At 36.8% G+C, this 19490-nt stretch overlaps 1 protein-coding gene across 1 annotated transcript; it reads left to right on the top strand.

The window, feature by feature from the left end:
* Positions 1-11: 11 nt before the first annotated feature.
* On the top strand, positions 12-19483 carry LOC145460407 (gamma-tubulin complex component 4-like). Its single transcript, XM_081445191.1, has 20 exons — positions 12-180; positions 5849-5987; positions 6863-6969; positions 8223-8276; positions 8427-8483; positions 9129-9208; positions 9821-10031; positions 10465-10560; positions 11423-11492; positions 11585-11709; positions 12623-12673; positions 12935-13040; positions 13131-13165; positions 13628-13724; positions 14584-14683; positions 15120-15303; positions 15832-15966; positions 16817-16936; positions 17076-17224; positions 17942-19483. The coding sequence occupies exons 1-20, from the start codon at positions 103-105 to the stop codon at positions 17961-17963; spliced, it is 2016 nt and encodes a 671-aa protein (XP_081301317.1). The 5' UTR covers positions 12-102; the 3' UTR covers positions 17964-19483.
* Positions 19484-19490: the final 7 nt, after the last annotated feature.

Below are 19490 nucleotides of genomic sequence, written 5' to 3'. Positions count from 1 at the left end.
AAGGGACTGGACACCACACATGCGCTATATTGAAGAAGATGGCGGACATTTCGTTCATCGTTATATCGATTCGCGATTTGTTTTTCTGAAGACTTGTAAAAGATGTTACACGAGCTTCTTTTGGCGTTATCTGGATATTCTGGTGGTGCATTTGTGCACAAAGAATTTGCAGGACTTCAGGTGTGTTCGCAGCTGAATGTAAGCTTACAACCTTTTGGCGCCAATCTTACAGTAGCTTTGAAATATTTAAGGACGGTGCCCACTAAATACAAAGGTTTTTGCGCCAGGCTAGGACCTTGCGTAAAAAGTAGATCTTTGCAAGGGCTATCGGAATTCACAAAGAAAAAAAGAGGGTAGCCACGCATTTTTTCGAGATAATTAGCCTTGAATCTCAACAAAAATGCTGACATCAGCATTTTTCTGAAAATAGAAGGAGAGGATATTTCTTCACAGCTTTCTTTAGAATTTGCCTTTACATATAGAAAATCAAACACACTTATAAAGTTCTGAAAACTACATGGTAAATGGCAACATAAAAACCATTTTTGGTATGTTTTTAATAACAAAATCGTTGCAACAGCACTTTTAGCGTCTCTGACAGCCTTCCTCTGTTTCAGCTAAAATACAGTCTAAATATCTTTTCCTCACAACCAGAAACTAATCACCTGCTGAATAGGCTTGCCACTTCCATTTCATAACATAAAATATAGGGGTAACCACGCATTTTTTAAGGTTATTGATCCTTTTTTAAACTTTTTACAGTGCCTGTTACATTTTTTCCTGTCACCTCTCCAGTAAGTAAAACATTTGCGTATCTTGCACTTGTTTTGCGCGTGCACTACACCATCTGCAGGTACATGTTTACAGTTGGATTTCAGTATAATTTTCGACAGATAACAGCTAGTTTTTCAGCTGGAAGACGTTAACAGTTAGTGGTAAGCGATATGCTGCTGTTCTGGTGTTCCTGGTTTAAGTACAGGTTCATTAAACTTGATTTGGTCACAGTAGGAAAATTTTGCTTTCAATTTAGTCGTGTACTTGGTAGCATAGTTGATTGCATCATGTCAACCCAGCGCACACGTGGCACTTAAACCATGCCTTGCGTGATGCGCAGAACGTGTGCGCACTAACAAAAGTAGGCACTGTCCTTAATAAGGTGTCTTACTACGGTTTTGATGGACTATGTCAACCCAACTTTCAACTTGTTTGAAAATTGTTTCAAGATGTTTCTCCTCTCACTAATTACTGTTTTCTTAATCCTTTTACCATTATATGTGGTTCTTGAACAATTTAAACCCTAATATTTATCCAAAATGAATGACCAAGTGTCTGGGAGAGACTGGGCACCAGTAAGTTCAATGAACAGGGTTTGTATGGGTCCTGGAAAACCTGGAAAGTCCTGGAATTTATTGTGGCATTTACCAGGACTGGAAAGTCCTGGAAAAAGGCTACTGGCCCTGGAAAGTTCTGGAAATCTGTTAAACTCAAGTAAAAAAACATGAAACGTATGGCAGACAGTAAGGAGAATTAACATTAAGATAATGCGAATGAAAGGGTTAATGTGAATTTTAGAGTCCTGGAAAAATCAATCTGAGTCCTGGAAAAGTCCTGGAAATTTCTTTCTGAAAAAGGGTACGAACCCTGAATGAAGTTTTTCTTAAAACCTACCTCAAAATTTTAGGAATAAGAAATTGGCTATGTTTAAACATTCATGCAAAGAAAACTGAAAACCTGTAAAGCAGACTTTTTGCAAACAAAGAAAATGCTAGCTTAAAATGTCAGTCATCACCTGTCCACAACCTAATCCATGGGTGAGAGATGCCTGAATGCTGAGTGTTATAATTCCATCCAGTGACATATTTTCAAACAAACATCTTGCATTTTTACGTTAATGTGGGCTATCACATTCGGCATTAAGTGATGTCCTCCATTAAGATATAGTGTTGTTCTTGACTCCTAATATGAAACTGAGAAATTGCTGTTTACTCATTTCCTTTTGAACTTCAATCCATACACTGCTGGAAACTGGATGAAGCAGTGTTCACTCTCACCAACCCTAGTACACGGCGTGAATTCTTTTCTTTTTTCCCACAATGCAGCACAGAGTTGTTTTTTGTTCCATTTTAAATAGAAATGTTACTTTTTCAGCTCTCAGATGATGTATTGCACTAAGAAAGAAAAGAAATTCATTTGAGAAAATTATGTAAAAGAACAAACTGAAAACCAGATATGGCAAAGTAAATTACACCTCAGCTACTAGAAATAAACAATGGAACTGTGTAACAGATAATTATCTGGACTTCCTAAAAAGCAAATTGGGTATGTCTACATAACATTTTTCGTTAACTTAAAATGTCTACCTAAGGGATCAGGTTGGAAGAAGCAGACAACAGTTATTTAAGAGTGTTTATGGCAGCTCTAGCCAGGCCTGTGGCAGAGCAGTTGAACATGATACTAAAAGACTTATAACATTATTATTAACTGATGCCTTTGCTGGCAACAATCACAAGTAATCCGACAGCCCTGATCTCTTTTTAACCAATAAGAAACTTGTATCTATCCTGCACAAACTGTAAACCAATCAGAAATTACTTTTGAGATCAGGAACAGTAAGTGACGCCATGAGACAAAATTATAACACTCAGCAGTTGGGAGTGTCTTGCACAGGGATTAGGCTGAGGACAGGTGATGGCTGACATTTCAGGCTAAGAAAATGCAAAATTTTGCCTAGTCAAAAATAGCTCTGCAATGCGTACATGTGCGGCTTACATGTTATACTTGTTATTTTATCCTACTAGTAGTTACGATATAGTAAACAGGGTCCGAAATTAACTTTTTTATGCAGGCGCCAAGTGGCGACTGAAAAATTTTTTTCAGTCACCAAATGAAAGAATTCGGTCGCCAAAAAGTGGTTCATAAAATTTTTGTTTCATAACGAAATACATAAATGTTAAGTTTTTAAAATGTTCTCATCAGACGTGCATGTATAATGCAATTTTACTGTCACGTCAGTAAAATATAGTTAATGGAATGTGATGCTTGTAATCAGTAAGCCTTTCATGGCGGCGTTGTTTTCAATTAAGCTATTGTGTAGGCAAGCTCCCAAGGCCAAGCAGACTCTGAGATACATTGTATTCTAGCTCAAACATTATGGCTTTGTTACCTCTAGCATATTATAACGATCGATAGCATTGGCCAAAAATATTAAAGCACTATTCATGGCTAAGAGTATACACGTGTAATGCTAAGCTGTCCGGTAGTACAGCTCTTTCTACTGGCCTTCCCAGCAGACAAGCGTGTAGCTATAAAAGCTCAAACAAACTGTTCAGAGTTCACTTTGGTGTTCTGTTGTACAGCGCAGTTAGCACTTGCTATACTATTGTTAAAAATTTTCCCTCCCTCCCTCCCTTTGGAGAAGAGGTTGGTTTGCTATTTCTTATTCTAATAAACTTGGGTCACTCCTGTGTGGTGCGGTTAAGTCTGCGCAGCGACTTCCCCCAAGCGTCTTGGCTACGTTGCCTATGAATATCGCCCGCTACCAATACTCTTGTCCGATCCAGCACGTGCTGTCTTGCAGTCAGTTCGTAGTGCTGGGGAGATAAGTGAGGTTCTTGTTTCACGCAATCTCCGGAAGTCGCACACCTAACGCAAGGCAGTGCTCCCCCATTAACGCCAACTTGGGGCATTGTTTGTTTTAATTAGCAATTTGCGTGATAACCAAACAACAAGTCACGATTAGATTATTTTGTAAGGAACAGTTACATTGAAAGGCATTAAATTAGCATGTAGATTACATTGAAAAGGAGTTTTTGTTGGATAGAGAGCTCTTTTAGTTTGGAAACTTAACAAGAAGCCACTTCCTTTTGACACACCAGTACGAAGCGAACGAAGCCTCAAGGTTGACTGCAAATATCCTCTGGAACTAAACTTGTACTGAGATTGTCTTAGGATAATGTCGCAAGATCGACTTCCACTGGTTTAGAAGCCCACGCTATGTCCAAGTCTTGAATGAAGTTTTTTGTGTTTTCTTGATCACCAGACTGCAAAACATTTTGGAAAGTTTGTAGAGCGCCAGGAAACATGACGGTTCATTGACTATTCAATTGCGAAAGGAAAGCATCTATTTACACACTGCGCCAATGGTATTGCTGTAAGATGAAACTGCTGAAAACATGGTGGTCGCTAAATTTTGATTTCAGTGCGCAAATTACAACGTTTTTGAAAGTCATTTAATGACAATCATACCTTTATTTTTTATCTTAATTATTTTATATTAGGAAAAAACTTTGACAAGACTAGAGGTAAGTTTCTTGTCAAAATCAAACGTGAAATTTGTCGATTTAATTCCTTGAGCCATGGTCAAAACATTGCCACGACGCTAAAAGTTAGTCGCCAGTAGGCGACTGGCTTTGAAATTCTGGTCGCCAATGCTAAATTTTCAGTCGCATTGGCGACCAGCTGGTCACAATTTCAGACCCTGGTAAATAAGATGCTGCTGTATTGTAAATGTATTCCCTAATTTTGTGACTGTCTGAAAGTTATATTTTTTGTTACTAGAGTGTAGGTATCTTTCAGTCATTCAATAAATCAATCAAAAAGTTACAAGTTTACTATAGTAAAGCAGAATCACAATAGCAGCTGTAAATTGAGTGGATTCCCAAGAAAACCTAGCTCTTGTTATGAAGTCTACAGATAATTAACACTTATTCCATGAAGGCATGTTGAATATGAGATGATAGATAGCCCATAAGGCACATAGCACCAAGCTGGCTATAAATAATAATCATCTCATATCCAGCAAGAAAGAGTGACCAGGATAATTGTTTTCTTAAAAGTGCCCACAAAATATAGAAAACTAAACTAAAATAAAATAGCAATACTAACACCCCCAAAAATTACACATCTGCTTACCATATTTGTAGAGCATGGTACAGTTGCTGATACACCATGATCATGATGGCTAAGGCAATGAAAACTCGAATTGAACTACCCAGTGATTCAGTTTTTAATAATTCTGATCATATTAATGGCGTAACAAATTCAAATAGGACATATTCAAACATCACATTAATGTATTGTTAACAATATTGATTTTTTAAAAACATAGCAAAGAAACCATTGTCTAAATCTCCAATATATAATAAGTTTACAGTCCAAACAATACGATTATGATTACTAAGTAAACAAATGCAAGTCAAGTCTGATCTGGTAATTTATTTCACTTTTGAATATCTAAAATACATTTGTATATTTGGACAATGGAAAAAGGTCAATGTTCATGAATATTCAAATTGAAGTGAAGAAACATACTCACACAAGAGTAATTTAAATATATTTCAAATGACCGCTCACCTGTCAACTGATCGCTGAATGACCTCAATGTCTTGAAGAAATAATTCCACTAATATCAAAATTTAAAACAATAATTATATTACCATCTTGTTTCCGGAAGTCTTGAGAAGGCAGTCACCTTCTTAATCTGCGATTTTTTTTTTTTCAAACTTAGCTTAAGCTTAATTTGTGAATTTTGGAATTTTGGAATTGGAATAAGCAACAAGTCTTTTCTTTTTATGGGGTCACTGTTTTCTTGATTAGTAATTAAAAATGAATTCCAGAAATATAGTTATTTAGGCTGGAACTCTCATTCACTCAGGCTTTGTACAGTTTAGGGTATTTGAACAAAAAAATAATTGATGATCAAAAGTCCCCATTACAGGCTGACATTATATTGCTGTAAGTTTTTAGCTAAATTCCATTCCCCTTATGACTTATCATTTATAAGTACATAAGATCTTACCAAGCGTTTATAAACTTCTGATTCTGTAGATAATTATGATTGACTTTTAAGGTTGCCGCTGACTTGCCATTTATCCATGGAAGTGAGGTTGATCTCCTAAATAGAATTTGCAAACTTGGATCCTACTTCAGAAAGTTTCAGACATTTTGCAGAAAGTATTCAGAAGTTTCTCCTGTTATAAGAGATAATGGTGAGTAAACTGTGGAAATTTTGCATTGATGTATTCATTATTAAATGTTATTTAATTAACTCAGAAGCTGTTTACCTCTACAAGAAATATAAATAATGTGCATGGCAAGAAAATTCATGTTATAAAGAACTGGATCATTGGATAATGCAATTTGAGAGTTTTCGTTGGCTTAGCCATCATGGGTTATGGGCCATTATACCATGCTCTACAAATATGGTAAGCATACATGTGGTATTTTTCATTTTAGTTTTATTAGTTTTCTTTATAACTATTATTTTCTTTAATTAATTTTTTTTGGGGGGGGGGGGAGGGGGGCATTTTTAGTAAAACAATTATTCCACTCATGCCTGTTGGATATAAGATGATTTAGCCAACTCGGCGCTACTTGCCCAGTTGGCTATCTATCACCTCACATCCAACGCATGCTTGTGGACAAATAATTGTTGCATAACTAGTATACAGTTGTATATCGTCATGTGTAATGTGTAATGTTTGGGAACTCTTACTACTCTTACTCTAAAATGAAATTATTGATGCACAGCAAATTTTTATTCAGTATAGCCTTGGTTTTCAGACACTTAGTTCTGTCATATATTGTTCAAACATACACTGGTTTTGGTTCCCATATGATCTTTAAATTATAATCTTTAATGGAACTGATTTTAGCTGTTTTTATTTTATTATGATGTTACATGTAAATATGTTTTATGAAGCTTCTCTTTGAGTATCATATTTAAATGATGCTCTATCTTTTATGGCTATTATTGTAACATTCATTCTTATAGCTCATTTGTATAAACAATCATATTAATTTATAATGTATTTTAGCCTTCTGTGCAAACGTTCTGGATATTTGGAAATTTTACTGCTTCTAGGAACAATACAACAGGAGCTGTTTGGTTTGTACATCCAGGCATTCTGCATTGGGTTGGATCAAGTTCTTGATTCCTACAGGAAATGTCTGATTGATTTAGAAAAACAGGTAATAATTTATCTGTTATTAGTCTTTTAGCAAAAACAGGTTTGTCATCTACTTTATACCAACTACTGTACCTATAATTATTATATTACTTTTTAGTGATTAGTAAATAATCTTAAATAAATGAGAGTGCATTGCTATGGTTAAACCTTCAGATGGCAATTTTGCTATATATCTGTTTAGCAGGATAGTAACATTAAAAAACGACCTTTCATTGAAACTTTAGGTCTGAATGAGTTCAAGCCAGATTAATATTATTTGTTACCCCCCCTCAGTTCCTAATCCTACCCTGCCCTGCCAGCATCCCATATCAACCTCCCTCCCCTAAACCTACCCCCTCACCCCGATCACTTTTTTATTTTGTACTCACCTAGATTTGAACACCTTATCTCTGACTTTGTAGTCCACATTCCTCTTCACTAGGCCAGGTGAGCAATCGCTGCAAATTTACTCAAATTTGTTGGTCTAATAAGTTAATGGTCCCAGCCCCCGGTTCCCTTTGACATAAATTAATGTAGGTTGAGATCATTCTGACCTAATGAACAAATTGACCTACATTAACAACATGTATGTTGAGAAACAATTGATATTGTAGTAAGAAAATTTCTGATTTAAATATTTTTTGGTTGTGTTACAAACCTGCAGATTTATAAAAGTTTTCGAAAATATTAATGATAAATTAGAAAGGAATCCACCTGAAGTTTGAATGACAAGTGGACAAAAACTTTGTACCAACATTATTTACATTGTATCACAAACTTCTGTGTGACTGTATGAATATCTTCTCAAAAACAATTCTAACAACACCAAATGTTGAAAACAAATTTTGAACTTTGTATGAAACACTTGAAAGTACTGGTGAAATGAAACTGATAATGAAATTTTACCTTTGTATAATATCTCTGAACTCTGAAGTTCCCATGGGAAATTGTTTTCGGAGTTACTTCAGGCAACTATTTGTATCTTTAGCTTTAAGAAAATGTAAAAAGGATTGTAAAATAACCAATTATTCTGGTACCAGGTTTTTGTCCCCTCAAAACTTAAATTGCTTGATTTCCTATCGGATTTCGTTAAAATCTTTGAAGAAAGCTGAACATTTTAGAGGCATCGTGAGTAACCTTGTTCAAGAGATTATTGTGATCTTTGCAAAGTATATGTAGCCTGAGTGTATACATTTTTGGAAAAAAGTAGTGCTCACTTTATTTTGGTAGCAATAATTACATTTTTTCATTTTAATTTTCTTAAAACCATACTAGATTCTTGAAGATCCCAAGGTACCCCTGACTTATCTTGAACACAGCCTGGAACAGGTCTGTTGAAAAAATTAGTTTTATTAATGAAACATTATTAATTGAATTAGAATTGTGTAGTAAATATGTTGACGTCATGTTTGCAAACGAGCACTGATCATGACGATTATATTTTGATGGATCATGTTAATAAATTTTGTTCCTTTTCAGTATCAAGTTTTGTTTCCTGCACTTTGGACAGTTATTGAGCAGATTCAAGCTAGTAAGGTATATCAATATTGTGTTGAATTTTATTGTGAGCTTGCAGTACACGTTTGCTGAGAAGTGCAATTTAATGTCACTATTCCATTGTTCAAACTAAGTGAAGAATGTAACACAACCAGGAAAAAGGTAACAACAACAAAATACGTAAACAACAATATGGCGTAATTGAGGGGGACAGAGCCCTGTGGCAGGTTTGATGTGACTTCATGATAGGCACACAAACTAAAAGCCGTTTCTTATTCCCCCACTAATGTGGGAATAGAAGTTGTAAGAGTATTGGCAGAGGTTTTCTTATCTCCCCAGCACAGCACAGTTTGGATCGGACAAGATAAAGGCCAGGGTATATGATGGCAAGACACAAGGAGTGACCCTAGTTTATTTGCAAATAACAAGTAAAAGCCCTTCTCCAAGGGAGGGAGGGTGAGAAATGTTAAAACCAAATTTGATTTGATTCTTATGGGATTGAATCATGTAAGATGAGTTAAGTCGATAGAATGATCAAGTCGATAGAATGATCAAGTGACATAAGAAGAGCTGTAAAGTTCTTCTGGAACTGCTTAATCTGCTAATCCCAAGAGTATGACCTGTGGAGCTCAAGAAACTAAATAGTAATTGCTGACTGTTGACCATGATGTGTTTCATCCTCAGGCCTCAGGATGTCAAATCCTGGACATTTTGCACCAAAGTTGTAATTGTGGTATCCCTGATGTGAGGGATGCTTTAGAAAGGTAATTCAGATCTAAATTCTGAGGATATAGTATTCCAAATTTTATTATAAAATGCACATGCTTAGAGTCAAGTCTGACAAATCTGACTGGCTGAGAATACAAAACGATTACTCTGCGCATGCTAAAAAAATTGGACCTTCCCAGAGGTCGCGATTCTTGGAGCTGACCAAAAGGAGCATGGCCTCTGGGGACGAGAATGCTAAGATATAGTCAACTTTGACGCTAACTAATCTGTGCATGCGTTTGGAGCGAATTTCTTTTGTTCTTAAGAGAATAGCACCACAGTGATAGCATGAGATTTGCAAAACCATATATATATATATATATATATTTTTGTCAAGTTATCAAAGAAAGCAATGTAAGTATGTCACGTTTTGGGTAATGCACACAGGTACCTATAGTTACCCCACCCAGCCCCCTTCCCGCAAGGCTAACTGATTACTTGAAATTAATTAAACAAACATTAAAGTTTACATCTTATTGTGTTAGTGCCTTACTGAACAGTAGCCCCCTAAACCATCCCAATAGTGTACTCTGCACTAAAAATGATATGGTACCACAAATGTGCAAACTAACTTGATGAGCTTTTTGGTTTCATTTTCTTTTGTTCAGAATCCTTTTTGTGTGTCATGGTGTAATGTATAAGCAACTCAGTGCCTGGGTCCTCTATGGAATTCACATTGATAAACACAATGAGTTCTTTATCAAGGAGGTCACTGCTGCTGACGACCAGACAGTGAATACGACAGATGATGATGTGTCAAGTAGCAGCAATGACCTGGGAATACCTGGAATAACAGGAAGGCAGCTAGCAGAAATATTGGTAAGGAATTGATGTGAACTGGTCAGGAAATGAGAAACTGGCATCTTAACAATGTTATTATTTACTTACTTACTTACTTACTTACTTATTTATTTATTTATTTATTTATTTATTTATTTATTTATCTTAACTTAAGAGAGTGGTCTACATAACCAACATGTAACAAACATTGCATTTTTGGCAGCCAAAAAGTGCAATTATGGCAACAACCAATGAACGTAGAAATAAGGCACCAAAAAATGGATCAAAATCTACCAGTCACACACCCACAGATGTGACCTTTTGAACCCCTTGATGTAAAGTTCTGTTTCCTGAGAGGTTTTGTAAGATATTGACAGCAACAAAACACAAAACTGTTGATTGTGCAGCATTTGCATGTCATTGAAAGTCTCAGTAACTCATGAGAATTGAAATTTCTCTCATTTTTTTGCAGGAAGGTGAAGCAAAGAAGCAAACACCTGCTCAATGGCAGTTTAGAATAAATGCAGAAATGCTGCCATCTTATATTCCCACAAGAGTGGCTGATAAGGTAACAAATTTTGTGTGGGAACTAGTGTTCCACTGGCATACAAATTACGATTTAGTTATTTTCTCAGGGCTACTTACCTAAACTTTTGCTGGTTGATATTCCTTATTATCTTTGTTAATTTCAATCACAAGCTTGATTTTTAATTTTCCTCACTGCAAAAATTTGTTTTTAAAGTTTCATTGGCATGTGGGTTGTGGGGGCAGGGGGCATGGCAGCTTGTCAAGTTTTGGAAATTGTGTGATTTTGCAGGAAAAAATTTTTATGATTCAGGCAACACCACTTAGGAGAAAACATTCCAAAATAATGCTGTAGGCATGATTTCCAAAACCTGTAAAAAATACAGTCCTTGTGTGATTAGACTGCCCAGTTGTTTCTTCAGAGAGTTGGTACTTTGAGCGTCTTGAGTATATTGAGATGCTCGTCTTGAGTAGTCTAACTTCTGCAGCACATTTATTTAGAAACACTTGAATGACTCTGCTTTTGATCTGCCAATCACTGGCATCTGCTGCGGTTTGCACCTAACTTTCATGCCTATTCATGGTTACTGATTTTACAAGATTGGTTAGACCGTTTATAGAGGTCATAAAGTATGTGAGGTTTCAAAATAACTATTTTTGGAATTATAAGAGTTTCATCAGACGTGAGAAGTGTGTCGTTATTATTTTTCAGCAATTTAAATGGGGTTGTTTCATGATTTCAACACTGACACATTCGGGTTTACGCTATTTTTTCAGGCAAGTAGGTCACCATCCCTCAAGTCCATAGGTGCCCATACACATAAATTATGTGAAGTTTTTTTACTGTAGCTGCCATTTTTGTCTGGATAAACTTTTAAATTTGTGTTAATTTTGTTTCCTTGTAGGTTTTGTTTATTGGTGAATCAGTTGGAATGTTTAAAGGATCCAAGAAAACAAAAAATTCTGTTTACAGCAGTATGTTCATTCTAATTCAAATGTTTCATTTACTTGTAATCTTTTGGTAGCTTATTTAATAACTCAGCAGACACCCTCTGCTTATTCTGCAGGTTCTGTTATTCAGGATAAAGAACTTGAGTTCACCAAGTCTTTATATTCACTTCAACAACAGCCTAAGTTTAACTTAATGTTGTTTGAAAATGAAATCGACAAGATCAGGTTGTGTGTTGCTGAGGTAAGTATCCTATGGTTTATCTTAGTTTATAGCTAAGATCCAGGTTGGGCTTGTTATTGGGGCACTGGCCAGGGGGCGCAGCACTTATCAGAATTTTATGGTATACAAATCATGTTAAAATTATCATGTCATATCTAACAATACTGTAATAATGCACTCTGCTGACAAGGTGGCTTGAAGTATTAACCAAAATAGATAAGCTTGTCAGACATACCTTGTTCTTTTTGGTCAATATTCTGAAGATCTAATCTGTTCTGTCTACATACGCTGTTAATTTCTGGTTTATATATCAGAAGGCTGAATCAAATTATTTATTTCATTTACTGAATTTCCTTAGTGTTTTGTTGAGTACTAAAACAGGTAAGTGACAGCCAAGTATACAATTACAGGGTTGTAGCTAACTAAAGAATCTCTCGGCTAAGGTTTTTATTGAGCTGGTCACCATTTTTTGCAAAGAGACCTGAAACAAAATTTTTGTTCCCAATCTTTTGCAACACCTTGAATGCGGCGCTACCAAGTTTTGTGTTTACAAGATGGTGGACACAGTATGCAGAAAGACAACATGCTAAGCAAGTGCTCAAAAGGAGATTTTATTTCAATTACTTTACTTGTTGGCACCATTACTCAAGGTAGTCTGGAATTTATTCCAAACTTTTCATTTAGGTGGTTCGATATGGTTCAGATATATTGAATGATTGTATTTGCGTAACCTAAAAACTGTTTGTTGTCCTTTACCAAGTGATTGCCCACCAAAATCCAGCCGGTGATCACATCTTTCTCAGCCAGCAAATTTCGCTGGCTGCTGGCGCTTAGCGACAACCCGCTATTGTTATATAGTAAACATACAGTAACTGTTGTAATGTACTACAAACTTATATTCAGGTTTTTTTCTGTTACCTCTCCTTATATTTAGCATCTTTGGAAGCTTGTTGTTGAGGAGGTGAACCTACTGAAACATTTACAGGTGATACACGATGAATAGATAGCTTGTAACTGAATAGTTAATAAAATAAATGTAATAATTACGGTTATCTCGGTGTTTTTTTACACCATCAGTAACTGATAAATGTGAAACAGAATGAGAACTTTATAGTAACAGGTGTTAGACTTCCTCAGACAGACAAACAGATGGACAGACAGACAGACAGACAGACAGACATCTTCACAGCTTCATGGAATCTATAAATAACTGGTCAATATAAGTGTAATTTAACTTCTCTTGCAGATTTTGAAAGACTTTTTCTTACTGGGAAGAGGAGAACTGTTCTCAGCATTTATAGAACATGCCAGAGGTTTACTTAAACTGCCTCCATCAGATAACACCTCTCATGGTGGGATATGTCTTTTAGCTACTTAAGCTGTGTCATGTTTTAAGACGTACTAATGTTCTGACATATATTTGCATATTTGTTCTTTTTTAGATGCCAATGCAGCATTTCTGCAAGTTCTTAGCAAGGTATGTTCATTGTTGCATGAGATGTACGAGAACAGGCTGAACTGCACATGTTATCTTAGAGCAATGTTTGAACCTGACATCAATTCATGCCACCCATTATTTACTTTGAAGCAGATATATATGTTTGAATAAGAGGGAAGGGCTCTCAATATAAAACAAAACACTGTCTCTTTTCCCCCAGAAACACAAGTCTAAGTGTGGGAGAGTTCCTATTATTGTAACATTCTAGTAGCTTAGTTCCTATGTTGTAATGCTTAAACTTCCTGTAATTAGTCATGTTGTAACTTAGTTTCATATAGAGGGCCATGAGGGAAACTACAGTCTTGACTGTAATTACGCACCCTATTGAAATAAAGGGTCATCATGAACTTGAGAGGTGGGTGGGGGTTTGTTAGGGAAAGGACGCTTATTGTAAGAGTGCAAATCCTGGTTAAAATCTTTCTATGTTATCCCCTTTCTCAGTTTCTTCCTGATGATGATGAAGCTGCTTCTATGTTCACTGTAATGGTTGATAAAGAAATTACTCAACATGAGAAAAAGAAGAAAGCTACAACAACAGGTACATGTAGTGTATGTTTTTGTTGCAAGGACATCTCTCCACAACACAGGACATCTGGCTATGTTGGAAAAGGATTTCAGAGCACACCAAATGTGTGCACAGCTAATATTGATGAGGACATTTTATGTTTACTTTTGAGTTAGTTTCTTCTGTTTTACTACCGTGGTAAATTCTATGACACTATATCTTGTTAACAACAATTCACTCTCTAATAATATTGTATGAATAAAAACGAGACAAATCTGGCAGTAAATGGGACTAAGGACACTGGGTGCTCCCTGGGATAGCAAGGAGAGTGGGTGGTAGCGACACACCCTGGACAGGTAATTGGGTGGTTAGCGGACACACCCTGCGAGCAAAGTGGGGCAGTTAGCGGACTCGAACCCTAAAGCACAAAAACGAAGTGGGGCGGTTAGTGGACACAAACCAAAAACTGTTAGCGTCAGATAAGGATACAATTGATAAAGATACCAAGTCAACGTAGTTAATAGTGTCCATTGTTTATGGTATCAAGTTCCTTGGCATGTTTGTAATGCACTTACGCAATAAAGAAATAGCATCTCTGTGGCTGAGACATACTGATGGACAGTAATACAAAGCTCTTGTGGTTAACATTACTTTACAAGTAAAGTTTACATTAACATTCATACCACTGAATTACATGGGTCTAGAATTACTGTAATAATTCAATTAATTGGTGACATGTTAAGTGTGTCAATTGAAACTAAAGCGTTTATTAAAATAGCGGAGCTTACTGCAAACTTATTACTGGCTTAACTGATGGGCAGTTTGTTAAGGGTTTGCTTACTGGAAGGAGGGTGCTAAATCAAACCATTGCAGTATTGCTTTCCTTTTACAGAGCAGTCAGTTGTAGTGGTATGTGGATGGGACTGTGTTAAACTTCAGTATGATGTCCAGTGGCCATTACACATTCTATTCCACCCTGCTGTGTTAGAAAAGTAAGTCTCATCACGACACATGAACTACTGAGTAGAAATGACATAGCCTCTATCGACTCTATCCCTGGGTATCATGATTGTCTTTTATAATAAACTTACAACCAGCTGCTTTACCGGTAGTGATTAAACTCTTAGTGGGTGTTTATAAAACTCTTGTTTGAAGAAAGCTGAATTTTCAAGTTTATTCTTAGCCTCTGCCAGGCGTTCAGTTAGTTGGGGCGCAGTGCAAAAAGCGACGAGCGAAAAAATAGGGGAGAAGCTTTCTCTCGCCACGCTTCTCCCCGATTTTTTCGCGCTGCGCCACAACTAACTGAACGCTTGGCAGAGGCTAGTTTATACTAGGAGGGCAGTTTAAAGTTCATTATCAATTGGTATATTACAAATATTGAAAAATAACATTGACATCGATTTTATGCTCATTTTATTTTGTCTGTAGATATAACAACCTCTTTAGATTTTTGTTGAAAGTTAAACGGACTCAGCTGGATCTTCAGCGAGTCTGGGCTGCTTACATGGGTACTAAACACTTATCTACTGCTCAACTATCAAATATGACAAAGATCTGGCTTGCAAGGATGCATATGGCTTTCCTGGTAGATAATTTGCAGTATTACCTCCAGGTAAGTAATTTAAGAGACATCTGTGACTGCGTTTTAGCTATGCTATGCTGCCTTTCATTCGTGAGAGTTTTGTGTGCGTTATTTTGAATATTTTCAGGGGTCGTTTAACAATTTTTCCACCAAAAGAATGGTGAAAATTGACCGTGGATTCATCCTCATGCAAATTTTTCTCGCAAAAATTTAAGCCAGTCTATTTTTAAACTTTTGGCGACTTAAGTTGTAGTTTCTTGACACAGCATCTGGGACTTAGTTACCTACAAAAAAAGGAGTGGATTGTAATTGCAGAAACAAAATGCTGCAAATCTGGATCAGTGTTAGTACCTGCAAAGGACCAGGAACGTTCATACATATTTCTTATTCTAGCTTTGTGTGAGCGAGAAGAACTTACTGAAAGTGGGTATTTATTCCAGGAAATCTTGAAAAATTCATTGCATGCTTTACCAAACGTACTCTTTTGGTTGTGAGTTCGTTGATAACTCAAACCTCTTTGTAGCAAAATGATTTCTAGTCTTGATTTGATTACAACAGGTGGATGTACTAGAAGCACAGTACAGTCAGTTGGTGGAGAAGATCAACAGTACAAGAGACTTTGAATCAATCCGTTTGGCACATGATCACTTTATTACTACCATGATGGCGCAGTCATTCTTGCTCATGAAACCGGTAAAACCTGTTTACTAGTCTGTTCTTTACAAGGTGTAAACAATAACTGTTTACAAACAATTCTCGGAAAACACCTCTCTGATCTCTACCGGGAAAGAACGATATAAAAGGCTTCTAGAGTTCGCGACTAACTAAGGAACTGAACATATTAAGAAGGGAGCAAGAACACAGAAAAATTGTATTTTAAATACTCTACTGTGATCGCAGCTTTCAGTTCATGTAAAATGTTTCTAGCCTCATAACTTGTTTCCTCTTACCGACTTCGGGGGCCTTACTGTTAGTTATGGACCGAGTTTTTTTCCCATCGATTTATGAACGAGGATCGGTAACTTACAGTACGGAACGAAAAGACGAGGTTAGTAAGATATTATATCTCTACTGTGTGTCTGACGGATCGGGAACGATTTCTATTTACGCGGAACGGTTTCAAATTTCTGACGCACGTTAAAAGCAAAACGAATCAATTAGAAATCGTTGTTAAGTTACTCTTAAGCCGTTCGCACAATTTAAGAAGTAAAAAATTGTTTTGTTTAAACTTTTACTTGCATTAAAAGTTAAGAACACTTTGGCGATAAATCACGAAACATTTTGGCAACAAAAAACAGCTTTAAATTTTAGCGGGCCGTACAGTAGAATACGGCCCGCTAAATTGACCAATCACAGCGCGCGTACTAACTGAGAGATGTAATAACGAGGATTGTGTTTAAAGACATGATACATATTATGCCCCAAGCAACTTAGGCAGTTAGGCTGTACAGCAAATAACAAATATTTGTTAATGCGTAATTTGAAGTCATACCTCTCTCCATTAATGTATTAATAATATCCATCTTTTACTTACGATTGTTAGGTTTCACACTGCCTTGATGAAATCCTGAACTTGTGCCAGTCATTCAGCTCGCTTCTTCTTCAGACAGGCAGCGCTGGCCTAACACACAGAGAACTGACACAGATTGAGAATATTACTAAGGTAACGTGCTCGAAGACAAAGGTTCATTTGATGATACTTACATGAATGTGTTTCCGTAATAAAATGTCCCCTGTTAATTAAAATATTCTTACTGTATAATAGTTCTTTCCTAATTAGAAGCGTTGTTCCTTTTCTACAGACTTACGAAAGACAGACAATCCTGTTGTTTCAAATCTTGTCGAGTGTACGGAGTCATCAAGCAAGTCCTCACCTGGCTCAGCTGCTGCTAAGAATTGACTTCAATAAACACTTCTCGTCATCTTCATCGACATTATCAACAACAGTTAGGTAAGTAAGAATGAGAAGGGAACGACGGAACTCCTCGGAAGGCGGATAATACAAAGTTAAATGACCAATGTCATCAGTGGCAATGGCTCTACACTAGAGTGGAGTGACCAGATGCTAGGCCTTTATAAAGAACGCCGGTGATCCAAAGCCTGCAGAGATTTGCTTGGAAGCTGGGCTGAAAGGAAAGACGAGCCTTCCTTCCGACTGAATCTCTGTGGAAGGCCTGATCCACGAAGCGATCTTAGATGCTTATTTCATCAATATTAAACTCCTCGCAGTACACGTTCTTTTTTCAAAAATCTCTTTATCAAACATGTTCTTTACGTTTGATACGTGTTACTGGCAGCTTGCAAAAGCAAAATGAAACATTTGGCAAGTCAAAGCTGATGGCTGCAATATTCTGAAAAGATTGTTGCTGCCAAAAAATACACTGGCGTGTAGACTGACTTTGGGGGAGCACACGCACGCAAGACCGCTAGCTACCAACAGATGGGTGTAGGCTTCTTTCCCGGCTCTGTTTTTTCAAGCGGCGGCGTCAGACAACCGCTGGGAATCCGTCTGCGTTTCCAGACTATCAACAAAATATTTGAATACGTCGAAGAATTTGCTGAGCCGGAAGCGTCTGTGTTGACTTAATTATTTAACACTTTCAGTGCATTTTAAGGCTTTATCAGTACAAATAACTGTGAATAATAATAGCTTTTTCCCTCTGTTTAGTTCTTCAGAAGCCTCTGGTTGAGCGTGACAGTTGATGAAATCAGGAATGCACGTATGGACAGGACAAGACATTTCTTACAAACGCGAAAAGAGTGAAAGAATCTAGATACTCTAACGACGTTTAGAGTGGCTGGTTGCCAGACTTTGCAGCAGACATATCAATTGTTGGATTTCCATTTGTCTCAAGTGCTCTCCATGGTGTTATTTAGGGTGGGAATTGGAAAGGTTATTTTTGGGAGTTGTTATTACTGGAGATTAGAAATAAGCCCAGATTATAGAACGCATTTAACTGGAGATGATGTGCACGCTCTGATTCAATTAGTTAATAGCTATTGACTTTTGTATTGACAAACTAGGGGAAGATATAGAAAAGCAATGGATCATGGATTTCTTTGTTTTATATGGTTCAAATTTAGCCATGCGAGATGCTGGACGAGGATAAAAATCTAGAGCGGAAGGAGAGTCATTTCCAAGCTTTTTCGGTGTTCCTGACTTCCCCAAACGATAAAAAATACGAGATGTATTGCTCACGAGTAATAAAAACACTCGCAAAAGCGTTACTAAAGGTAATGTAATTAATTTAATATTTTGTAGAAACACGAAATAAAAGTTTCCAAGTATACTTAGCTCCAAAGAAATTCAAATGTAAAGACCGCGTCATACTTCGTCATATGACGTATGCGTTTCTATTTAACAAATTGATGTCAGTTTTCTATGGGTCTGTCCTCTTAGTGATGATAAATTGCGTCATAACATTGTCAAAGTGGCTTTGGAACCACGAGCCGCAAAATGGTCAAATGCCGGGAATAACTGAGGGAAAAGACGCCATAAACTTGCCGTAAACAAAGACAAGTGAATTTTATTCAAAATGACGCGAACGTGTCAATGGCTCTTCTTGCTTTTTGATTGGCTATTTTAAAAAAGTCAATCAAATCTTATTGGTTAAAAGTTGACAGTTCGACAGCGGAAAGTTGAACTGGAAAGCTTGCATAAATCAAAATTTTATCCGTCTGTACTCTTATTGTTGATAAAAATGAGCCAATCAGCGCGCGAGAAATTGGACAGTCATTGTAAAAATCATTCTTACTATGAATTGAAGGGTGGGGATTAAGGTGGTTTCTCAGAATTGCATTGCGCATCCCTACTGCGCACGATTTCGCGTCATAAGCGCGCTGTGCATATACACAACGTCATATACAAAATGGTGGCTTTTCTAAACGGCTTGGCTTGCGAAAGACAAAGCATCTTTTTTTTTTCCTCGGAAACGAGTACCGGGACCTAACGATTTTTTTATTTAGTTTGAATGCAGCGATCACCTTTCTATACAGTGAATATGGACCAATTTCTATTGTAGAGTGGAAAATTTTCACCGAAAATGAGAGCATAGCACTCGTAAAAGATAATATGTGCCCTCAAGAACACTGCGTGCTTAGAACATTGAATCCTTGTCGACTAAATATGAGTGCCTTTATCATGAACCGTACATCAAATTACTCCTTGACATTGACGCAATACTTCCATTGTGTATTTCTCGCTCAACTTTCTTCCT

Source organism: Orbicella franksi, chromosome 1 (assembly GCF_964199315.1).
Source record: "Orbicella franksi chromosome 1, jaOrbFran1.1, whole genome shotgun sequence".
In the NCBI taxonomy this organism is placed as follows: Eukaryota; Metazoa; Cnidaria; class Anthozoa; order Scleractinia; family Merulinidae; genus Orbicella; species Orbicella franksi.
This window is presented reverse-complemented; position numbering and strand designations above follow the sequence as displayed.